General features: G+C 36.3%; 1 protein-coding gene across 12 annotated transcripts in view; it reads left to right on the top strand.

Moving 5' to 3' along the window:
• Sytl2 (synaptotagmin like 2) overlaps positions 1 to 16,343 on the top strand; it is a 132,937-nt gene extending 116,594 nt beyond the window's left edge. For 5 of the 12 annotated variants that reach the window (XM_019208887.2, XM_019208885.2, XM_019208886.2 and 2 more), the window contains 8 exons: positions 306 to 425; positions 1,655 to 1,824; positions 2,433 to 2,535; positions 4,837 to 5,007; positions 10,397 to 10,475; positions 11,975 to 12,074; positions 13,655 to 13,860; positions 15,122 to 16,343. In XM_019208887.2, coding sequence (XP_019064432.1) covers positions 306 to 425; positions 1,655 to 1,824; positions 2,433 to 2,535; positions 4,837 to 5,007; positions 10,397 to 10,475; positions 11,975 to 12,074; positions 13,655 to 13,860; positions 15,122 to 15,267 — 1,095 coding nt within the window. In that variant the 3' untranslated portion in view covers positions 15,268 to 16,343. Of the gene's footprint in view, positions 1 to 305; positions 426 to 1,654; positions 1,825 to 2,432; positions 2,536 to 4,836; positions 5,008 to 10,396; positions 10,476 to 11,974; positions 12,075 to 13,654; positions 13,861 to 15,121 lie in introns of those variants that run through there. The other 7 variants (XM_033764258.1, XM_033764259.1, XM_033764255.1 and 4 more) reach the window with 6 other exon arrangements.
• The last annotated feature ends 219 nt before the right edge of the window (positions 16,344 to 16,562 follow it).

The raw sequence follows: 16,562 nt of genomic DNA, 5'->3' as shown, positions 1-16,562 counted from the left end.
CAATATTTTTAAAGTAACAAAAAACTCATAACAGTGCTGTCTTCTATAGCACCTTGGAGCCACCTTGCAGATAGAAAAATCACTTTGCTATTCTGGGAGCCAAGCGCTGCCCTCCCTCCTCTGACTAGATCCTGGGCAGGCCACTCACATCATCGTAGATTCCTTTCCTTGGTAATTAGCATCTTTTAACCTTGGGAAATGTCATGGAACAGCGAATACCAAGATATCATCTTTGCCTAAACATAGATTCTAACCTTGACTCATTCTGAATTTAAATGCTGTGCGTATTGTATGCTGTTTTGTAGAGTGATGACAGAGAAACAGATACAGCATCAGAAAGCAGTTACCAGCTCAGCAGACACAAGAAGAGCCCGAGCTCTTTAACCAATCTTAGCAGCTCCTCTGGCATGACATCCTTGTCTTCTGTATGTAAACAAAGGCTCCGTGTTAATCTCTCTGCTGCTCTAAACCTTGCTTCGCATTGCTTTTGCTGATCGTAAAGTGACCTCCTGTTGTTCTCAGGCTCCAAGGGACAGAATTTTCTCTAATCCATAACTAGCTTCTGGTGAACTACATAATTTTTTTAAGAATAAGGAGCTTCCTATTCATTTTTGTGAATAAAAAATTTTAAGTATAAGTACTATACTTCAGAAATAAACTTAAATTACCAGAAAGATGTATCATTAAAATTTTCCATATAACAAATGGGGTAGCTATTATAAAATCTGTTTATATCAGATGCATTTTTATATACTGTTAAAGGCATGTAAGTGTATTTCTCTCTTTGATAAACTGGTTGAATAAATACACTGATTCGTACTGAAGAATAGTAAAGAGGAGTCTGCCTTGCAGAGAGGTATAGAACAGGGTTTTAAAAGGAAAATTCCCTAAGTTGCTGAGGTTTGACTTTACATGGAACTTCTTGAGTAAAGTGAGGGAGCTATGTGTGCATGTAGTATGTGTGAAGAAATACACATATGTAAATGTACTGATCCACACTTAGCTAAATATATGCATGCATATCCGGTATGCCAAACAAATGATGAAGTTGTGCTTAAATTCTCACTAGCCTTGCATTTCTGAAACCTTTTTTAAAAATCTATTTAAATTGATTTTCTGCTGATAATAAAATATTTGCCCTTGGGAAGTCTTTGAACCCCCTTCATCAATCATCCATTTTCTACCCTTCTTAACCTCCAAAAAAGTGCATGGCTCAGTAAGCATTTTTCTAGAGTCAGTGGGTAACATGGTAAAATTCCTTTTTAGTGCCTTGGAAATTTAAGCTATTTGTCACTGTAATTTGTGTGCCTGTAGTTTCTCATATTCTTTTTCTTTAGCATTTTAAATACTATGCATGCCTAAAAGTGGAACTTGGAATGCCATGTAGCATAAAATCACTCTGTTTTGAATGAGCCAGCGTCTAAATAACTGCATTTCTCTTTTCATCTGTGTCTTTTAAGAGAAACTTTAAAAAAATCCCTGGTGATGTGGATCACATCAGGTTACCTGTGTTAATATCTTTACCCCACATTAAATTAATTGTTTTTATAAGCACGGCAGAGCAATAATGCCAAGCAAGGATTATGTCTGTGGTCCTTGCATTGGTTTCAAGAATGTGGCTGAGACAAACATTGCATGTTTCTGATGTTTTCAGGTGAGTGGCAGTGTGATGAGTGTTTATAGTGGAGACTTTGGCAATCTGGAAGTGAAAGGAAATATTCAGTTTGCAGTTGACTATGTGGATTCACTGAAGGAACTGCATGTTTTCGTGGCCCAGTGCAAGGACTTAGCAGCAGCAGATGTTAAAAAACAGCGTTCAGACCCGTGAGTACATTTTGGAGTTACAGTACTTACTTGCCTGTAGTACTCAAGCCATTAATCCTATAAGAACTAGTAAGGAAAGAAAGTAATCAAAGGGAGGGTCTGTATGTGAGTATGTTAAATGGAGGTAGAAAAGAAAGCGGTATGATTTTTAATTATTTTTGCTGTGTGAAGCCCAGTGCCTTTCAAAAAATTATTATTATAAACACAATGGGCTCAACATCCTTTTTCTTATTCTTTTTTGCATCAACCATGGCTCAGTTAGATGTGTGCCAAGACTGATTTCTTTTCGGTAGCAAATGATTTAATAAAACCACAAACACCAAAACCTTTTCTCAGTAAGAAACAAACCAACAGATTTTGACACTGTATTAGAGATTTGGCCCCACCCTTTGCACACACATAAAAATCTTCAGAACAGTATTAAATGATCCATTCCACTAAAATCTCTTTAAAATGTTGAAGTATAAAGGTGTTTATTTAATTACTGCTTTGCTCAATGTTGTGAAATAATTTCTGTGGGCAGTTTTCACTGTGTTTTTTAAAAATAGAGTTAGGAGCATCACTTTTACCTCCTCTGAACATCTTGTCTATTCACATCTCTTTTTCAGATATGTAAAGACCTACTTGTTACCAGACAAAGGCAAAATGGGCAAGAAGAAAACACTAGTAGCAAAGAAAACCTTGAACCCTGTGTTTAACGAGATATTGCGGGTATCTATAAGCTCTCTATGAAGGAAAATCCTAAGGGTGACCTGGGCATTGAAATAGCTATGTCTTCTTGGATAATAGCTGCACATACTCACTAAGGGGAAGGAAGGAATGGAATGAACATTTTCTGAGAATGTGCTTTGTGTGAGATGATACAAATGAATGTACACACTTTATGTCACGTACTTGCTGTGCATTTCCTGTAGGCAGGTATTAGCTGCATGTCACAGACAGGCAAATGAAAGCTTAGAGAAATAGAAAACAATTTGCTTGAGGATATACAGTGAATAGTTTAGTGTTACAACCAGAATTATCTTCTATAGCACAATTCTGATCACTGTTTTTCCACTTAAAGTCTTTCAAGATTTCCAGTACCCTGAAGATCACATTCATCCTTTATAACATACAGACCAGTCCCTTTACAACATGAACTCCATTCTTTCAAAATATTTTTTTTTCTGGTCACCCACAGTCCCTTCTGTACTTTAATGAAAGTACATTTTCTTTCACTGCAGTGACTTTCCATCCCTTGAGTCTGTAATAGTCTTCCCCATATTCTTTCCCTAACAACCTCCCCTACACAGTCTTAAATGCTTATTCCTATAAGAGCCTGTCCTTAATAACCTCTGTTTCCCTGCCCTTTGCTACCTTAATTACATTGTTTAGCTATAGGTTGTTCTAATGCTCAGCACTTAAACTAGTAATTTAATTTTTCTACCTTGACACCAAATTTCAAGCTCTATGAGGGCAGGGGCCAACATTGTGTTGTGTTTATTCTGTACCTTTGAGCAAATAACATATCTGCACCTCAGATCTGAGAGAGGGGATAATGATATTTTGGGATCTGCAAAATGGAAATAATAGTACTTACCTACGTTAGTAGTTGTGGACATTGAAAGAGTTAATATGTGTGAAGTGATTAGCACACATTAAACATTTAACAAATATTGACTAGTAATACAATATCTAGGAAAGTACCAAAAAATATTTACAACACTTTTTCTCCCCTTCCTCCAAACTGCATTATGCTTGCTTTGTGGTGATTAACAGATCATTTAAAACTAAAGATATAAGAAGTATTCTTCTTTCTATCTTTCTGAAAACTCTTACATTTTTATTATCCTTTGGGAAAAGAGGAAGAATCAGTTAAACTCTAAGGTATCCGTGGTTGAATTAGCTACTTGTGGATTTTCTATAGCAAGTTTTTTGTTTTTGAGACAGGGTCTATCTAGCTCTATAGTACAGATTGGCCTTGAACTCACTATGTAGCCCAGGCTGGCCTTGAACTTGGGGCAATCCTCTTGCCTCAGCCTCCCAAGTGGCTGGAAGCACAGGCATGTACCACCATACCTGGCTTCAATAGCAAGTTGGTTTTTTTTGTGCTGGGGATCGAACTCAGGTCCTTGTGCTTATGAGGCAGGCGGCAGAACCACTGAGCTAAAATGCTGGGCCCACTAGCAAGTTTTTAATTACTATTTGACTATGATAACTCCAGAACCCAAGCTATTTATGGGTCAGCTACTTCAACCCTATACTCAGAAAAAGCCAGATAATTTACATGGTAAACTCAGAGAAAGGCAGGTTTTCTGCAACCAAAATGGACATTCAAGTAGTATTCCACAAAGCCAGATGGAGATTATTTTTAGAAGTACTATTATTTCTTCCTTGATTATATATAATCAAGGTTTGACTATATTTGAGATGAAAAACTGTCAGGATATAGTCTACTTGACCATATGAAGTCGGGGGGACCAAGTTTATCTTTTTTTTTTTTTTGGAGAGCTATCTTTCCCTTGTGGGATGTGACAGTGAGAAGTACATACGGAGGGGCAGGCAGTAATATGCAGACTCTGAGCTTTCTGCTCAAGGTTGCTGTAAACCTAAAAATGCTCTAAAAAACAAATACATTTTTGTAAGTACCTTATTCTCGGGTATAAAACAGAACTGGAGTAAATTTGATTGTATTTTTAGAATGAATTTGATTTATGTTGTATCTGGTCTAAAAATATCTAGAGAAATTGAATAATTGGCTTTTGTTTTTTAGAAAGCCATTACCAGCTATGATATTTGAGCCGTAGTTTGCCTCTCCAGAGGGGAAAGAATGTCAGCATTTATGAAAAATGGATTTTAGCTTTTAGAAACACAACGCTTAGAATAAGGTGACTTTGCAATATTTGGGGAACTTGAAACCTAAGAGATGAGAAAACCTGATCTACACAGATGACTTTTCTCTTCATCTCTGTGTCATAACTTTGGCATAATGTAACGTTATTCATCATTTTAATTTTCTTCTTTGAACTCCAGTATAAAATTGAAAAGCAAATCTTAAAGACACAGAAGCTGAATCTGTCTGTTTGGCATCGAGATACATTTAAGCGTAATAGTTTCCTAGGAGAGGTGGAACTTGATTTGGAAACATGGGACTGGGACAACAAACAGAATAAACAATTGAAGTGGTACCCTCTGAAGCGGAAGGTAAGCTGAGAGTTTCTGGGTTGGTTGATTAGTTGGTTGGTTAATTGGTTGTTGGGTTGGTTTGGTGGTCGGTTTGTGGCCTGGTATCCTGGAAAAAGCTCAGTTGTGTCTAACTCACAGTCTGAGTAGTTTGGAATCATTTTAAACTAGGACTGGACTTATTTAGCTTGCACATGCAGTGAAGAAAAAATGAAAAAGACTTAAGGAGAATGTTTAAATCACCTAAGAGAAATGTTTCCAAGATTTCAGGAAGGTCAGTTAAGTACTTCAATCCTTTGAAATGCCAGACATACTTCAAGCCTGGTGTATGGTCAGATTTTGATAAATGTTCCATGTGTCACTTGAAAAGAAAGTAAATTGCATGGTTGTTGGGTATAATGGCCTATATCAATTAAATTAATAATGGCTGATAAAATCTTTTATATCCTTACTGATTTTATGTTGGTGTGTATTATGAATTACTAAGAAAGATATGATTATGGATTTTTCTTATACTTTTAATAATTTTTAATTTATCTTGATGTTATGAAGTATGTACACATTTAGAATTGTTTTATTCTGATGAATTAACAGTTTTGTCTTTCAAAAATATGCCTTTTATCTCTGGTAATATTTCTTGTCTTAAAGTCTATTTTGTCTGTATTAGTATAGCTGTGTCAGCTTCCACAGTTATTGTTTACTTCAGTCTTTTAATTTTCAAACTTTCTGAATTCTTTTTTTTTGAAATACAGAAATCAAACTTGGGTCCTTGTGCTTGGTGAGGCAGGCAGCAGCACCACTGAGCTAAACCCCCAGCCCACTTTCTGAATTCTTGTAGTTAAGATACATTTTCTATAAGCAATAGTTTCAAATTGAAACTCTTTCAGTATGAAAATATTTTTTCCCCATTAAGTTTATTGGTACATTTGAAGCAAACAATGCAGTTACATTTATCATTGGGATCTTGGACCTTTACATGATATGTCTTGGTTCTTATTTTTTCCCCATTTCCTGACCTGCCTTCACCCATTTCACCCTTCCCTAGTTACAAAGACTTTGTTTCCATGTTTTCCTTTTTTCACATTTTTTCTTTTCCTTTATTTCCTTTCCCCTCCCCTTCCCAATTTCCCTTCCAATTCCCCTTTAGACATTTTCTTCCTATTTCACACTTTCAATTATAGCATTTGAACCTTATTTACACTTTTAGTTTTTCACACCAGAGAAACTATTCAGTATTTACTCAAGTGTGATCTATTTATTTCACTTAAAAGTTTAGCCTCAATGTGCATCCATTTAGCTATAAATGGCTCGTTTCTCATTCTTTATGTCTGAGTAGTATTCCATTTTATAGAAAAACCACATCTTCTTTAAAAATATTTATTTTATTAATTGGATTATCTAGCCTAATCATACTTAATGTAAATATTTTATATCTGGATGCAAATTTAAAATATTAATATTTTTATTATTTATCTTACTATTTCCATGATTGCCTCCTTTTAGATTATCATATACATCCATTTTCCTCTCTGTGTTACTATGTCAGTTATAGTTTTTTCTCTTTTTATTGGTTAATACACAGAATACAATATTCATCCTTGAACTGAAAGTGTCTAACATAGAGGTTGGAGTGTAGCTCAGTGACAGAGTGCTTGCTGAGCATGCACAGGGTCCTGGGTTTGACCATTAGCACTACCACCACCAACAAATGTATCTAATATAAATTAGGAATTTCACAACTTCCAGGATAAGGAAAGGAGCCAAGAATATTTGAACTTCATTTATTCATTCTCCTATCTTTTGTAGCATTTTTAGTCATGTTGTGATTATACAACAATTTTAAACCCATTTGACATTATTGTTTTATAATTTTTTCACTTAGATTTGACTATTCATTTAGATGTTTACTTCTCTATTTCTCTGTCTCCTTTCCTGTATGTCTACGTGGAGTTGTTCTTTGTGCCCAAAGACTTTGCGTTAGATCTACTTTTAGTGCTTGTCTACTGGCAATGGATTCTCCCAGGTTTTCATTGTACTGCGTCCTTTTCACATAAATCTGTGAAGACACTTTTTGCCCAGTTGCTAGGTTGGCAATTATTTCTTTGGACACTTTGACGATGTTGTTCCATTGTATTCCTAACTTCTGTCATTTCTATTGCAACATCAGCTATTAATCTTAGTTTTACTCTTTGAAGGTTATGTATCTTATTGCTCATATTTTATGACTGTTTTGTCTTTGATTTTTAACAGATTTGATATGAGTGTAAGCATAGCTTTTTTTGTATGTATTTATCCTGTTTTGTATTCATTGGTCTTCTAGGATCTAGGTCTTGGTATCTTTCATTAATTTTGAAGATTTCTCAACAGTTCTTTCTTCAAATACTGATTTTTCCTTAATTTTTCCCAGCCTTTATGGAACTTTTAACTACATGTATACTACACCTTTTAACTCTGTCTCATATGTCTTTTATGCTCATTTCTGTATTTTATAATTTTTCCTCTATGCTACAGGCTATTTTTTGCTAGCCTGTCTTCCAGTTCAATAATTTAACCTTCTTCTAATCTATAGTTTATGCTCAACTTCAATATAAAATTTATATATTTTAGATTTAGATCTTCTTTTGGCTCTGTTTTGATTTCATTTTTTGCTAAAGTGTTATCTTTACAAATATAGCAATCACAGTTATTAAAAGTATGTATCTTAGAATTTTAATATCTTAGCCATTTTTGAGTCTCATGTATTTCTTTTTAAATCCTAGTGTGATCACTTGGTCCTTTGTCTTAGCATACCTGTTCACTGTTTATTGCATGTGAGGCATCATATATGAAAAAATTCTGGGGACAATTTGAGAGGGTTTATTTTGCTCCTAATAGAACAGACCAACCACCTTAACATAGTCTGGAATGAGCTGACTTGAAGGTCATGTTCAGTTTCTGATCTAGTTGTTATTTGTTTGCATTTCTATGCTGTGGTCCTTTAGGGGTTTCAGATGAAAACCTGGGGAAATAGTTCTGAAATTTTAGCAGGCATCTGATTCACCAGAAAGGCTTGGTAAAACACAAATTCTGGATGCTGTTCCCAAAGTTTCTGATTCAGTTAGTTTTGGGACCACCCAAGAATATCCATGTTTAACAGGTTCTCAGGTAACACTGATGCTGCTGACCTGGAGACCATACTTTGAAAACCATTGGTCTGAGGTAGTTTTCCAGTGGCATTGCTAATTAGCAGGCCATGAATTCCAGTACATGTTCCCCACCCCATGAGACTGCTAAAAGCTCTGCTCAGCCTTATCAATATCCCTCAGATTGGCTTTTTATATTCTGTTTGGAACTATGTAAAAAGCAGCCAGGACTTCAAAGTGAGAAGCAGTGAAGAATGTTAAGCTCTAAAATCTTGTCCATTTAGCCAGGAATTGGTAGCCCATGTGTATAATCCCAGCATTTGGGAGGCTGAGGCAGGAGGATCATTGTGAGTTCAAGGCCAGCCTGGGATACGCAGTGAGTGCAAGGCTAGCCTGAACTGCATACAAGACCCCGTCTCAAAAAGAAAGACAAAAAGATCTTATATCCATTTGAATCCTTTTGTGTTTCAATAATTCTTTAACATCTTCAAATTGATTATTTTAATCTTGCTTTTTTAATTTTTGTCAATGTGAAGGTAGATTTGGTCCAAGCTAATCTACCACAGCTAGAAGTGATACATACAAACAATACAAATATGGTATTTCTGAGGTGCGATAAAAAATACAGTGAATAAAAATTTTATTTTAAAAAATTACAATAAAATACAAATTGCCATTAATTTCTCTCAAAATACTCAACTTCACTTCCAACATAGCCCATCATTCTTGTCACTTTTTGAAGCTGTTCTGGAAATCCTCTTTTCTGAGTCTTTTTAGTTGTGCTGTTGTCACTGCCAGGATGTCCTGAACTGATTCAAAACATTTAACTTTTGGGCAGGGGATTTAGCTCAGTGGTACCACCCCCTGCCTTGCAAGTGTCAGGTCCCAAGTTCTATCCCTTGTGTGTGTGTGTGTGTGTGTGTGTGTGTGTGTGTGTGTGTGTGTATAAATTAACTTTCATGGTCATTTTGAGTTTGGGGAAGAGCTAGAACTTGCACAGTGCCAGATCCTGTGAATATACATCTCTTTCCACTGGATGCATTCAGCAGTATTTATTGTATGTTTTATCACATCCCCTAAAGACACTCAGGAAAGACAACTTCCAGAACTGCTTCAAAAAGTGGCAAGAATGGTGGGAAAAATATTTTGAAGAAAAAGGAAGTATTTTGAGAGGGATTAATGGCAATGTGACTTTAAGTGCAATAAATTTTAAATATTTAAACATTCACTGTAAAGTTCATTGATACTTTGTACATAATAAAACAGTTCCACTAAATAAATCCCAAATGTTGCATGAAAATTACTTTAATCACTTATTTCTAGCTCTACATGGGGCCTCTGGATATGAATTCCTTGGAAAATGTCTAAGTATTATATTAGTAGACTTTCCTGTCACTATGACACAATACCTGATACACCCACAACTTAAAGGAGAGGAGGGTTAACGTGACTCACAGTTTCTGAAGATTCAGCTCATCGTCAACTGGCTCCAAGGCAGAAATATCCTAGTGGAAGGACTTGACAGCAAAGATGCTAGTTTATGATAGTGGCTGGAAAGCAGAACAGGCAAACAGTGCTGGCAAGGAAGGGGTGAGGGTCCAGACTTAGACCCCAAGGCCACACCTCCATGACCCACCAAGACAAACCCAGAAGTGTGCTCCACCAATCCCAGATCAGAAGCCAAAGACAATCGAGATGATTCACCATCTTAACCACCACAAACATCTTAGTTTTACCAAGCCTCCATTATGTTTCTAATGCATACCCATCTTTTGGAACTAAGGCCCTAGCCAACCAAAAATTGAAAGTAAGACCATCTCTTTTATGCTTGGAAATAATATACATATTTTAAAGTTATTGTCCAGTCTCTGTTATTCTTACAGACTCCTACACAGTCTCTAACATCAAGTTAATACAGCTTTGAAAATATAAGATTGTACACTGGCTGAATGACTAACAAAATGTGTGTGTTCTTATAAAAACGAACATATCCCAGGACACTTTTTGCATCTCCAAGCAAACCATTCTGAATTCTCTACCATTTTTGAGGTTGAAGACCATGAAATATTTTCCGGGCACCCTGTGAATTTTTCCAAGATACATGGCATTACTTTTCCAGTTATAAAAACAATATCCTATCCCGGGTACAGAAGTGAATTTGAATTCAGGGCACTCATGAATGGTACATATTCCCAGAAATGGGCCAGATGGTTCTGTAATAGAGTACCTACAAACAAGATTTTTAAAAATTTGTGTCTCACAACTACTAACATTCCTTTATTTTTCAGACAGCACCAGTTGCCCTTGAAGCAGAAAACAGAGGTGAAATGAAGCTAGCTCTCCAGTATGTGCCAGAGCCAATTCCTGGTATGTAATGATTTTCTACTCACGTCCATGTTCTTTCCTTCTCCCTCTTCTCACCAAAGGTTTTCAGAGTAGAACCACCTGTACTGCCAAGATATAGTCCTTCTTTTAACTCTCCTCTCATTCTCCAACAATATGTATCTATATAATTTAAATGGCCTTTCCGGTATTCATAAGTTGGGTCTCTTGATAATGCTGTGATAAGAATGGAACTTGAGTAATCTTTCATGGGTGGGAACTAGAAGAATTCATAGAAAGTCCTTAAGAAATTAGAACTCTCTCTGAGAGTCTCGTTAAGGGATAAAGCTTTTCTGCTCCAGTTTACTATATCATCCTTGACTTTGGGGCCTCAGGTCTTCAGCCTGGTTAAAGAGCAAAAGCTGGCAGGAAATGAATGTCAGCGCCTGCACTGTCTCCCAAGCAAGTTCCCCCAAAGTGTGCTCCTTAGAACGTATGAATGTTACGGCTGAAATTAGGGATTGCAGGCTCAAATGTTTTCAGTAATCAGGAAGTAAAGCAAATGATATGAAAGAAATAGTAGATGGTAAGGGCAGTAGCTGAACTAGGAAAAGGCATGCTAATTATATTTTTTAAAATTCAAAGGATGCTGGGTGTTGTGGTGCACACCTGTAATGCCAGCACTTAGGAGGCTGAGGCAGGAGGGTTGCTACAAGGTCAAGGCCAGTCTGTACTACATAGAGAGACCCTGTCTCAAAGAAAAAAAAATTGAAGGGTAAGGAAAGCATATATGAGGGCCAAATTGCTGCCAGTCCACCACCTTGTGACTTGTAGATCTTTTTAAAATGCAGATTCTTTTGCATTTAATTTGCATCCTATCACTTATGATCAACATGCATAAAAATACCAACCTTATATTCTGTTTTCCTCACTATCACTTGATAGTTGGGGGACCCAGGGAATTGTGTGATGTGATGGGTTGACAGACTTTTTTTTTAAGGCAGGGTCTCACTTCATAGTTTAGGCTGGCCCTGAACTCACTATGTAGCCCAGCCTGGCCTCAAACTTGTGATCCTCCTCCCTCAGCCTCCTGAGTGCTGGGATTACAGGCATGTGCCACCACACCTGGCTTACACTCAAATATTTTTAAAATGCCTTCAACTGATACCAATTGATATTGGTATTAATGTTTGAAAGGATTATTCATTTTGTTGAGATGCTTTGAGTATAATTGTAAGTGGATGATTCACATCCCTGCTGATTTTATTGAACCAAGTAAAACCCAAAAAGAATAATGAGATGCTTCATAATTGAAATCAATATGAATTTTTTTCATTCTTAGGAATTATTTTCATAGTTATCTGAGCTCAGTATAACCAGACTATGAAAGATACAGTTTAGAGAATATAGTTTAACCAATTCAATACCATCAAGTACTAGCTAGTATCCTTGAGCTAGACCATTTTTAGGCTGACATCTTTAGATTTGTCATTGTGAAGAGACAAATAGCTATAAAATTTTTTTCTCCTTTTTAAAAATTATAGGTAAAAAGCTTCCAACAACTGGAGAAGTGCACATCTGGGTGAAGGAATGCTTTGATCTTCCACTACTAAGGGGAAGCCATCTAAATTCTTTTGTTAAATGGTAACAGCATTAATTAGTTGGCCTTCTTCTGGTCTACTATAGCCTCACTTTTGCTGGTTGGTTTCAGCTTTCTACATCTGTGATACTAAAATTTATTAGTTATAGTTTGAGTTCGTTTAGAACAAATAGAGACATGAACTTTAGGAATCTGTAGCATGAATTTCTAAAGGTTCATTTAGTTTTAAATCATGACTGTAAGAGTGGCCAGGCATGGTAGTGCATGTCTGTAATCCCAGATCTCTAGAGGCTGATGTGGGAGGATCCTTGCAAGTTTGAGGCCAGTCTGATCTACAATAGTGAGTTCAAGGCCAGCCTGAACTGCATAGCAACCTCCGTCTCCAGAAACACTAAGAGGTCATAAGAGACAGATGAAACCGAGACATCGAACTCAGATATGTAAGGTGATTTTTGGATATATCCATTTGTAAGGTTTATCATATTTCCAATAGTGAATGTCTTTGGCTCCTTTGTGGAGTAGGAGAAATTTCTTTACTCCTTTGTCCCTTATATTTTGTGGCCCATTTGCAAAGATTCTTTGTATCAGAATGCAGATATTTGGAAAATGATTTGCTGCATAAGCCCCTACTGAGATTTAGCTCATTAGAGCTTCAGATAGTTTAGGCTTTTAAGCAGTAAATTTTTTCTCTATTATACATTCAAAGTGTCTAGCATCTAGTGAATAATAATCAGATTACTATGATATCCTTGTTCCCTCTAATTTTATCTATGTAGATTCTACCAGAAGACAGTAGTTATTTAAATAGATTTTAATATATGATGTTATTTCATTCTCCCTATACATTTTTCACAGATGTCAGCCAGTAAAATTTTTGAACTCAGATCCAATATAGTCCTCTTTTTCTTTTTTTGGATACTGGGGATCGAACTCAGGTCCTTTTGCTTATGAGTCTGGCAGCAGAACCACTGAGCTAAATCCCCAGCCCGCATATTGGCCTATATTGAAACTACTCTTAAACTTTTTGGCCTTCATAAGAGATGTGGTACATTAAAGTTCATTCAATTACAACCTTAAATAAAGCATAAATGATAGCAAAATATAATATTATTAATTCTCAAAGTCAAATCTAGCAAATTGAAGAGGATTCTCTTCTTTTTCAACTCTGTGTAGCAGTAATTCCTTGGGCTATCCTAGATGATCAGGAATAGCCTGTATTTTTAAATTTTAAAGAAATTCTCAGGCAATTGCTACTAAACTCAAGTACCATGTCTGTCCATAAGATTTTTTTCATGTGTTATTTGATTCTAATATCAACCTTTTCATGTCAGCATCACCATTCACACTTTGTAAATAAGGAAGCAAGTACCTGAGAGGCTAAGCAACTTTTCCTAAAGTGTGCAGTCAATGAGTGGCAGACTCAGGATTCAAATTAAGTCTACCCAGCTCTATTTCCAGTCTTTCCAGCACAGTGCACCTTTCTCTCCCTTCGGCCAAACCACCAGCACTATCTCTCCAGTCTTTCCCCCTCTATAACCAATCTTTAGTAGCTGTGCTGAAGTGTATTGGAATACAAGTTCACTATCTTACTGAAATACTCTCACAATAATGCCTCTCTTTGTAGTACCATTCTTCCAGATACCAGTAGGAAAAGTCGCCAGAAGACAAGAGCTGTAGGAAAAACCAACAACCCCATCTTTAACCACACCATGGTGTACGATGGGTTCAGACCTGAAGATCTAACGGAAGCCTGTGTAGAGCTCACTGTCTGGGACCATTACAAATTAACCAACCAGTTTTTAGGAGGTCTTCGGATTGGCTTTGGAACAGGTAACATTTGTTACATTTTTAATTCTGCATGAGCCAGATACTCCTGGAGACATTAGAAATCTGTTGCTTTGCTTCTTTCTAATGACAATAGATATTTTATATCCATGAAGTATAATGGAGTGAAGGAAGGAAGGAATTTCAGGCCATGTGCCAAGGCCTCTGGTTATGAAGATTAACAGGGTACAGTGTCTGCATATAGCGCTCAAGTTACTGTTGGGGTAGGGATGGGGAACAGGAGTTATCACTACTTTCCACTGAAAACACATCTGTGGTCCTTCAGGGCTAACGGTGTACTTTGAGTAATAATAACTAATATTTATGGAGCACTAGTCACTGTATTAAATGTTGCATTTGTATTATTTCATTTAATCCTCATAACAGTACTATGAGATATTTACTAATATTATCTCCAAAGGAACTGATAGCCAAAAAAAAAATTTTTTTCTGGTACTGGGGATCGAACTTGGGACCTGGTGCTTTGGAGGCAAGTGTGGCACCACTGAGCTAAATCCCCAGCCTGATAGCCAAAAATACTAAGTGACGGAGCTATTCATGGAAGGATTCAAGATTCTAGATTGAGTCTGCTTGGCCCTAAACACTTAACCTCACTTCCTAGGAATGATCAAATGTCACCTCCAATGCAGTGCAGAAGCCTTTTAATTCTTTTATGCCCCTAATAAATTTTTGTTTGTTTTGTTTTTTGAGACAGGATCTTGCTATATAGTTTAGGCTGGCTCTGTACTCACTGTGTAACCTAGGCTAGCCTTGAACTCATGGTGATCCTCCTGCCTCACCTCCAAGTACTGAGATTACAGGCATGCATCAACCCCTGATAAATTTTTTAAATTAATTTTATTGGTACATTTAATGTATACAATATAATGGCATTCATTGTTGGAAATTTGTACCTTTACATAATCAACCTTGGTTCTTATTTTTGTGATAAATTTTCATCCAGCTTTTACATTCATGTGACGAGAAATCATTGTTCTTGGAATTATGGGAATGATCTCAACAAAGGAGTCACTCAGCTGGTCAAAATAATTACATTTCCTTATATTGTGTCCTAAATCTGTTTTCCATTGGTGGTTAGTACTAGGGAATCACACACCCATGTTCCCCAGTGAGTTATTCATTTTTTTTTTCTTGGTACAGGGGATCAAACTCGGGACCTTGCTCTTGTGATGTGGTACATTGCCACTGAGATAAATCCCCAGCCCTGAGTTATTCATTTTTAAATGCAAAACTTCCTTTTTTTCAGGTAAAAGCTATGGGACTGAAGTAGATTGGATGGATTCCACTTCAGAGGAAGTTGCTCTCTGGGAGAAGATGGTAAATTCCCCCAACACTTGGATTGAAGCCACACTGCCCCTCAGAATGCTTTTGATTGCCAAAATTTCCAAGTAAGCGCAGAGTCTACTGGCTTCTCCACTGAAAATTATTACATAGATGGAACCTGATCGTGACAAAAATCTTCACTTCCTATTTGTCACTCTTGATGAACGCTACACAGCACATTAAAGTCAGTCTGCATGTGTTTGTTTTAGTACAAGGCCCAAGGGATTTAAATAATGAGAAAATGTGTGGCTTACTTATGATTCCAACATTAACGAAGATATTTGACCAAGCTAGGAAAACTTAACTGTTCCTGCTTCTTCAAAGAAAAAGCTGCCAAGAAATACTGAATGTGGGTTATTTTCAACCAGCAAAATTTTCTAGTTTGCCATTGTGTGTTTCATACCCCAATCTTATGTTCCAGTTAAGATCTTCTACTTGATTACCAGAAAATGTAGGACTTGTAAATAGGTAGAAAAATATAATAGAACATTATTCGTGGGATGGGGCTGGGGGAAGAAGAATATCAATGATGACAAAGAATTATACAATAAGACAAGTATATATTAGGTAATCTCCAATATAAAATGGAATTCCATGGTAGAGTAATAAGACTGATTTACTGCATTTATTTTTGCCTTCAGAAACTGCTTGCCCTTTTCCTTGGATTCAAATGTACTTTGGTGCCACCCACTGGCTAAAGTGGAATTCAGTTCTTGGCTTATTTTGGTTTAATTCTAACCTAAAATAGGTCTGTATTTTATAATAAAGTACGTTTTAAACAAACTTGCATAATATGATTGTTTTTCTTACAGCTTTATATTACATGAATTCAGCATAAGGGTGGTTCACAGACATGCTTTGCACAAAGTTTAAATTAGAATATAAATTGTTCAATTTTACTATACTTCCTATGTGTGTATAATATTCATAAAATATTTTATAAAATCCCTTGGAATAAATTATCAGTTTATATTCTATTGGAAAATTAGCCTGACTTTATGTTTTAAATACATTTTTATTAGTGCATATTAATTTACAAAGCACTGGGTTTCAATATGGTATTTTCATACATGCATATAACATTTTGATCATATCTATCTCCACATTACCCTCCCTTATCCCTTCTCCTCTCCTTTTGTTCCATAGCTCCCACAAAAATAATACTTTTTTTAAATGAAATATTTTCTATTAAAAATACTAAAGTCTAGCCAGGCATGGTGACTCTCGCCTGTAATCCCAGCACTTGGGACACTGAGGCAGGGGGATTGCTGTGTTTGAGACCAGCCTGGGTTACATAGTGAGATCCACAGCAGTCTGAACTACATAGTGAGACCCTGTCTCAAAAAACAAAAACAAACAAAAAA

Source organism: Fukomys damarensis, unplaced genomic scaffold, assembly GCF_012274545.1.
Source record: "Fukomys damarensis isolate Sample0158 unplaced genomic scaffold, DMR_v1.0_HiC HiC_scaffold_16, whole genome shotgun sequence".
Taxonomy (NCBI): Eukaryota; Metazoa; Chordata; class Mammalia; order Rodentia; family Bathyergidae; genus Fukomys; species Fukomys damarensis.
Note: the sequence above shows the minus strand (reverse complement) of the source record. Positions and strands in the feature narration are given on the sequence as shown.